The sequence below is a fragment of the Aegilops tauschii genome, chromosome 5, assembly GCF_002575655.3.
Source record: "Aegilops tauschii subsp. strangulata cultivar AL8/78 chromosome 5, Aet v6.0, whole genome shotgun sequence".
Classification (NCBI taxonomy): domain Eukaryota; kingdom Viridiplantae; phylum Streptophyta; class Magnoliopsida; order Poales; family Poaceae; genus Aegilops; species Aegilops tauschii.
In genome coordinates, this window is record NC_053039.3 from 458,173,510 (window position 1) to 458,181,146 (window position 7,637).

Below are 7,637 nucleotides of genomic sequence, written 5' to 3' on the forward strand. Positions count from 1 at the left end.
CAAATCATCAAGTTCTGTTAAGAACCAGCAGCTAACATCATATAGCACTTTTGCAACAATGATAATGGCATCAATATGGAGAGTAACAAGCATGCAAATGACAGTAACATTAAGAGAATCCCAAGACGAACATTTTGATATATCATATGCACAAATCGGTATAACGAGCATGGAGATATGGCATAATGAACATGAGCACATAATGCTGCAGATCCGGGGACTTGGACAAAACCAGAGGTCAACCTCAGATCCGGATCTAGGGTTCGGGCACGGTTCCCGAGGCGAGGCCTGAGATGCTCGCCGGAGTTTGCCCGGAGAGGAGGGGGACGGCGGTCGGCGTGGTCGGGGTCGCCGGAAAGGGGCCGGAGGAGCCGGATCCGGTCGCTCCTCGACCGGATCTGGCCGGAGCTTGGTCGGCGGCGGCGGATGGCGCGGCGAGGCGGTTGGCGACGGCGGCCGGCGCTAGGGGCGGCGACGGTTGGCGCGGCGCCAGCGAGAAGGCGGCGCGGTAGCGCGGAGGCGCAGGCGGCGGGGTCGGGCGGCGCTAGGCGCGGGAGGAGCCGGGCGGCGGAGTGGGCCGGGGGGGCCCACGCGGGCCTGACGGGCCGGCGGCGGCGCGCGATGGCCGGGGCCACGTGGCGCCCTCTGGTTGGCTCGGGGCGGCGGCGCGATTTGTCCGGCGCCTCCGGACGTGTCCGGCGCGCGGAGGGATATGGTGGCTATGGTTTGTACCGTGAAAAATAAGGAGGGGAAGGCAAATATATAGGTAGAGGGAGCTAGGAGTGTCCAAATGAGGTGCGGTTTTCACCCACACGATCATGATCCAACGACGGAGAGCATGGAGGGGGTTTAGAAGGGTTAGTGGGCTGTTTGGAGGGGTGTTGGGCTGCAACACCAAAGAGGCTTTTGCGATTACCCGGTTAACCGTTGGGGCACCAAACAACCTCCAAATGGAACGAAATTTGGCAGGCGGTCTACCGGTGATGTACCAAGGCCACTTGACAAATCTTGGTCCATTCCAAGAACGTTTTTCTCCCGCTCACGAAAAGAGACAAGAGGGGTGCGCCGGGTACATGTGGGAGTGTTGGATTGCGAAACGGACAACGGGGAAAATGCTCGGATGCACGAGACGAACACGTATGCAAATGAGATGCACATGATGACATGGTATGAAATGCATGATATGAACAAAAATGCAAAATGAAAGACAAAAACCCAACCAAGGAGGGAATATCATAACACATAGCCAAAAATGGCAAAAGTTGAAGTTACAAATATGAAAAAGTTACATCCGGCTAGCAAATCAAAAGGCACCACATACCTCTCATCTTCGTCCGGACGGCGGAAACACTTCTATTTAATACGGCGGAAAGCTCAAATTCTGGTCTATCTCTTTTCTTCTTCCTACCAATAAACATCCCTTGACACAACAATTACTACTAAATGCGTTGCTTCCGCAAAAAATTTGGAACACCTTCCGCCAACGTACAAATGCATTGCTTTAACGAAAGGTGTGCATGTTGCTTTGTTTGGCTTGACGGATGGTGCATGCAATGCATTGCTTTGTTTTTTTTCTTCGGCGTAAGGTTGATTGTTTGGCAGAAGGCGTTGTTTTATTTTTATTTTCTTCAATTGACCGCTTCTAGCATGTTTGACGGAAAGTTCTTGCATGCGAACATTTGAGGTATAAATTTAGCCTGTTTCCGCATTAGTGCCCGTGGATTTGTTTGGACCGGTCCGCGGACGGATACAGGGTTCATTTTAAAGATTGGCATTAGAGATGCCTTTACGTGTCCGGTTACGTGCATGTGATTGGTGCAGATGAAGAGAGAAAGAAAAAAAAAGTAAAGAAAGAAAGAGAAAATGTGGTCACGTGGTGGGGCGTATACGGGTGAGACCGCGAGCCCTCATTTCCTCTATATTTAATATAAATATAGGAGTTTGCGGACAGGCCAAACATATAGGACTAATAGAGGGGTCCGATTAGGTCTTTTTTTTCTTCTCTCTTGTCCGGGTGCTTACTGGGCATGTTTGTGGAGGATTTGAGGGTACTGGCCATAGATAATGGGAAATACTAATGCCCACATGTGTGGGCATTCACAACACCGTCCAAACGCGTCCAGAGCCATCAGATGAAAAAAAAGCACGGATCTTGAAGCGTGTCCCAGCCACGTCATCAACTGAGCGTGTGGCGGGAAGGACGAACGTGCCGCAAGACTGAACGCAGCTCAGTTGCCTCCCATCGCCCGCACAGAGCCTCCCCCCCCCCCCCCCCCCCCCCCCCCCCCCCCATCTCAAATCCCTCATGGTGAGCTCTTGGACGGCGACCAAAGCGAGGGTGACGGCGAGGGGATGCTGGGTCGGCGTGGCTGCCCATGGCCGCCGAGGGGACGAGCAGGCGGAGGTCCTCGACTACCTCAATGACGACCAGGAGGTCGGGGTCGAGGGGACGTCCTCGACCGCGCCCGTAGAGGAGAGCCTCGTCGTCGGCATGATGGGAGGCCCATGGTGGCTGATGTGGAGTGGGCGGATCTGAACTCGGCTGATGCAGCACGCCGCCATCGGGGGAGACGACGAGCCCAGCATCGGCGAGCTCGATGGAGGAGCCGCGTCGAGGAAGGCAAGGTGGGAAAGGAGCTCGGAGGAGCCGCTCCGAGATGCGGCGGCTGCTTGGCGGTGCCCGGAGGACGCGAACAGGCGCGTCGCGCGCTGATGCGGACGAGGCCGTCACGGCCTAGCTCGAGCGGCGCCCGGTCACAGGGCCGAGATGCGGTGGCTGTTGGCGGCGCCGAGCGTGACGTGGACAGGCACATCCCACACTAATGCGAGCGCGCCGCCATGGACCACGACCCTCCCATCCATCTTCAGGGTAACACTCGCTCCCTCCCTGTGTGCATCGACCGATGGATCTTTGTTGTTGCTACTGAAATCCTCATGTGGGTTTACTAATTCCCGTAGGATGTTGCTAGATTATTGCACTATGTGATTCGTATGGTGCCTTTGATTAATTTCGTATAGCACCGAAACTAGTTGAATCTGCTTGTAGGGTAATGAACGAGAGAGCACCAGGTTTCAGATCTGTGAACTTTTTTGTGGTTTCAGACTTGTGATCTTTTCATGGCAAAATTTGACAAAAAAATTCCATGGCAATTTTGTATATGCATTAGCCATTGCAAGTTTTATCTCTGTCCTTGTTCGTAAACAATGGCATTTTGCCACATATGACTTTTTCATGTGATTTGCCATGGCACATTCTTTATCTAAAAACATGGCAAACTTGCCATGGCAACTTATCCATGTTCGAAAACATCGCAAATTTATAGATATTCCAAAAACATGGCAACTTAGTAACAACACGGCAAACTTCCCATGGCAACTTTTGCCATGTTCGAAAATGTGTCAAAGTTGTAGATGTTGAAAAAACATTTCAACTTAATATGTTCAAAAAACATGGCAAAGTTGTAGATGTTCAAAAACATGGCAACTTATTATGTTCAAAAACATTCAAATCTTGCCATGTCAAACTTAACGGGCACGGCAATTGTTGTTCACGGGCACGGCAAAAATATTTAATTTCACAAACCAAAAGTGGGATTTTTCTACATTTTCTTTGGAATGGGAACTTTTTACTTTTTTTGACATGTCATTTTTTTCTTTTTTTTGACATGGCAAATTTATTATATAGGGCATGGCAATTTTAATTTTAATACGATGGAAAATTTTACATTTTTCTAGAACATGAATTTTTTTAAATATATAGCATGGCAAATATACTTATGTAGCCATGGAAATTTTTACTTTACTCCCATGGCAAAATTACACTATTTTTGCCATGGCAAATTTTAATCCATTTTTGCCATGGCAAAATTTACTACAGTTTTTTCCATGGCAAATTTTACTCTATTTTTGCCATGAAAAATACCATGGCATTTTTAACTTATGAATTTTCCATGGCAATATAATCTTTGTTTGTATGATTGGAGTTTCCATGTCTTGTTTTCTTCTGGGTCATAAAAAAATCTTTTTCACCAATGGCATTTTTCTGCTTTTTATAGGGGCTGGTATTTTATTTTTCATATCATAGCGAAAACTGGGCTTTGTTTTTTTGGTTACTGGGCTCTTTTTTGGTTTGACAGGGAAACGGAGCCACAGACACGCGATGGATCGTCGGAGGCACATAACGATTACACGTGCCTCTTCTTTGCCTTATTTGTCGGAAAATCACACAGTGGGTCACCTAGCTAGTAAGTAGGATTGGGAGACCTAGACAACTCGATCGGACACAATCCGTGCTCAATCGCAGTGATAATACCGCGCACAGGTACATGTTACTGCTGTCCGACTCGGACTAGCTTTCTGCTGGTTCCTCTCTACAGTATATAGGAGTACAATGGAGCACGCCACACAACCACCGATCAACGCGGGACGCAACCAGCAGCCGCTATGGGAGCAGCCTTGTCCATCTCCGCCGTCGACGCACTAGCCAGAGCGATCAAGAACCACGCGCCTCAGAGGTGGTTAACTGCACCCCATCATGGCACCACCGATTGGTCTGGCCTGCCGGAGGACCTCCTCCTGACCGTCATGGCAGAGCTGGATGTCCCCAGCATTATCCGATCCGGCGCCGTCTGCACGTCCTGGCACCACGCCTATGAGACCTTCCGCCGCCTCCGCCTTCCCTCGCCAAAGCAGGCCCCTTGTATGTTCTACTCCTGCGACGAGTACGGGCCCAACTACGGCGCCCTGTATTGCCCCTCCACCAACGCCACGTTCCGTGTCCCCTTTCAAAGGCCCCTCGAACAGAGCCGGGGATTCATCTCCTCTTGTCACGGCTGGGTTTTCGCCACCGACGTGTCAGGGGACCCTTACCTCCTCAACCCTATTACTGGCTCCCGGGCCGCACTACCACCCCTTCAATATAATACCAGGTCTATTCTTGATTAGGCGCAGGATGTTACGACACCAGCCAAATAGACTATGTCTAGTACAGCATAGCTGCTACACACCTGACAAGATTGATACGACATGTCTACCATGTCTGCCTGGCATAGTATTCTGAGGGACTAGACGTGTCGGCCATTCTTTCAATCCACCCATTCTCAACTCCCCCTGCCCCTGCCCTTCTGGTTCACCTTGCATCTTGCGCTTGCATCTTCCCCATCCTGCGCCGCATAGTAGTGATCCCCATTCTCAACTCCCCCTGCGCTTCTGGTTCACCTTCCATCTTCCCCGGCAGATTACATTTCAACCTTGCATCCGACGAAGAAACTTGCTTAGACTCGCTATCATGGAAAACCAGGATGCGCGAGCAAGCCTCTGACCGTTCATCAGCGTCTCCACGAGTCGCCAGCTTGAATTCACTCCCCTCCCGGCGAACTGCTAGGCCGACGACGGCGTTGAACTGTTCTGACGCCGCGCGGTCATCCACCATACCAGTCCACGCTCCGGCCGCGGCTAATGAGTCCTGACCTGCCGCCGGATCCACGTCTTGGTTCACTGCTACTTGCCGCGCATCCTCGGTGCATGGCGTCCTTGATATAGCAGCAGGACTAGCAGCCGGACTAGCTGCGGGACTCACCGGCGGATGGTGCAGCTGGGCATGCTCACTTGCCTGCCCGAGATGCCGTCCGCCATCTGCTCCGGCCAATCCATCCGCCATCAGGTGTGTTACTTCCCCAACCGCGTTCACCTCCGGCGCGCTGTTTCTTCGAGATGATATCTGTGCGGCAGCATACCTCGCCGTAATAGCACGCGCGCAAAAGATGCACCCCGTACCGGTGCACTGTGCAGACCACACGTGTGTTAGATGCAGAGGGAGATGCAGAGTAACTGGACGTCGGATATATCATCTGAGAACAAGAAATCTTACCACCACTGGCCGCTTACGAAGAACATGAGATCTCTCCGTCGACGCTGATGAAGAAGCAGACGACGATGCCTCCCCTTGTAGGTGGATTGCAATGCGAGGCTGCACGTTGCCCATTCTCGCAGTAGAGAGCTCCCTCGCTGTCGCCGTGGTCTGCTGGAGAACCACACCGCTACAATCTCCGGTGAACTAACAGCTCTGCCTCGCCGAGCATCTGAGGGAGACGAACCGAGAAAGCTCACAATGGTGACAAAGGAAAAGAAGTGATGCAGGGTGTGCGAAATAGAATATCATCTCATGCCGCTGGGCGCATGCAGCGTCTTCTCCGTGCTGTCACTTCAATCTTCTCCGTGCTGTCACTTCAATCAGCATCCCCGTAGACCGCAATACCTTTTCAGGCCTATTCCTGCCATGCCGCCTATTCCTGCCATGCCTCTCTCCTCCTGTCCCTATCTGTCTCCCTAAACAAAGCCTGCTAATCACCCTCATACTGTACAAGCGTCTGCACTGCAGCAGTCTCTAGCACGAATCTTGCACACTGCGGACGGACGGGATACCCGGGTGTCGGGGCACCCGGGTGTCGTCACACCTTTTCGAATCGTGCATACCCCAGACGAGTGGAGGCTCTCCTTTGCTAGGCCCGGTGACAAGCAGTGGACATTGCTCTCTTGCGACCAAGGCTTCATAGATGTTCTTTACAATGATAAGGACGGCTTGTTCTACGCTCTAGGTTGTGGTAGTTCTGTTTACACGATAGATCTCAATGGGCCTTTGCCGATGGTGACCATGATCATGCGTGGCGTGTCAGCCTGGGGCAACCCTACCAAGTATCTCGCATTCTCCCCATCAGGTGAACTCCAGCAAATCTGGATGATCTGGAATTGCGCACATGTTCCAATCAAAGAAATGGTCGATGAAGATGGAGTAGATTTCGCCAACGAATATGACGACGACAAGTTCAGTGAGCTGTTTGAAGATGATTATAGGTTCACTACGGTGAAGCTCTTCATTTTCAAGGTTGACATTGGCAGGCAGAAGCTGGTGGAGCTACAGGATATTGGAGACCACGCGCTATTCCTCGGGTACAATAATGTCGTGTATGTTCCCACTAAGGACTTTCCGGCGTTCAAACCAAACCACGCTTACCTCGCGGATGACCGTTTTAAATGTAAGCCAACATTAAAAGAGGACCTGGGTATTTGGAACGTCAAGGAGAGGAATATGCAGAAACTTCAGGATGCATGGCCAAGCATGTATTCTTGGCTAGATTTACCAGCTCCGATTTGGATCACGCCAAGGTTTTTAGTAACTATTTTATATTAAGCATAATATCAGAGAGGCAATGAAGTCTGGTTACCATGGTGAAATGTCCCGCACAAAAGGGGCTCGATTTGTTCGATGTTTGTAGAAGTTGACATGTTTTTCCTAAATTCTTAAAAGTTCATCATACAATTTCTGAATAGCTCGTCTCAGTATTCGGAATGTTCAAATTTTTGTATGAGAAAAGTCTATTCTTGGTCCCTCAACTAAATGATAATCTAAGGTCGGTGTTTGTCCCTTAATTAATTTCAAAACGAGACAACTTGCACCTTAATAAAATTACAAATTGGGGCACATTTAGTCCGAGGTGGTTTCATTGATGACTTGTCATGTTTTTTTATACCAAAATTAACATCTACCTGTGCCACATTATTTTCTTCTTCATACTCAATGGTAAGCATTTTTTCAAACAGTTGGCATGCAATTCCCAGGGCAATCACGATTGCGTTAG

At 50.3% G+C, this 7,637-nt stretch overlaps 1 protein-coding gene across 1 annotated transcript; it reads left to right on the forward strand.

The window, feature by feature from the left end:
* Positions 1-4,443: 4,443 nt before the first annotated feature.
* LOC109784265 (uncharacterized) lies at positions 4,444-7,189 on the forward strand. The gene is made up of 2 exons (XM_020342865.2): positions 4,444-4,825; positions 6,597-7,189. Exons 1-2 carry the CDS (start codon positions 4,444-4,446, stop codon positions 7,187-7,189), a joined length of 975 nt encoding a protein of 324 aa, XP_020198454.2.
* The last annotated feature ends 448 nt before the right edge of the window (positions 7,190-7,637 follow it).

Coding starts and splice junctions, on each gene's coding strand:
- LOC109784265 (XM_020342865.2), top strand. CDS start 4,444: ATGGGAGCAGCCTTGTCCATCTCCGCCGTCGACGCACTAGCCAGAGCG. Junction 4,826..6,596: donor CCGGGGATTCATCTCCTCTT/GTCACGGCTGGG, acceptor TCTACGCTCTAG/GTTGTGGTAGTTCTGTTTAC.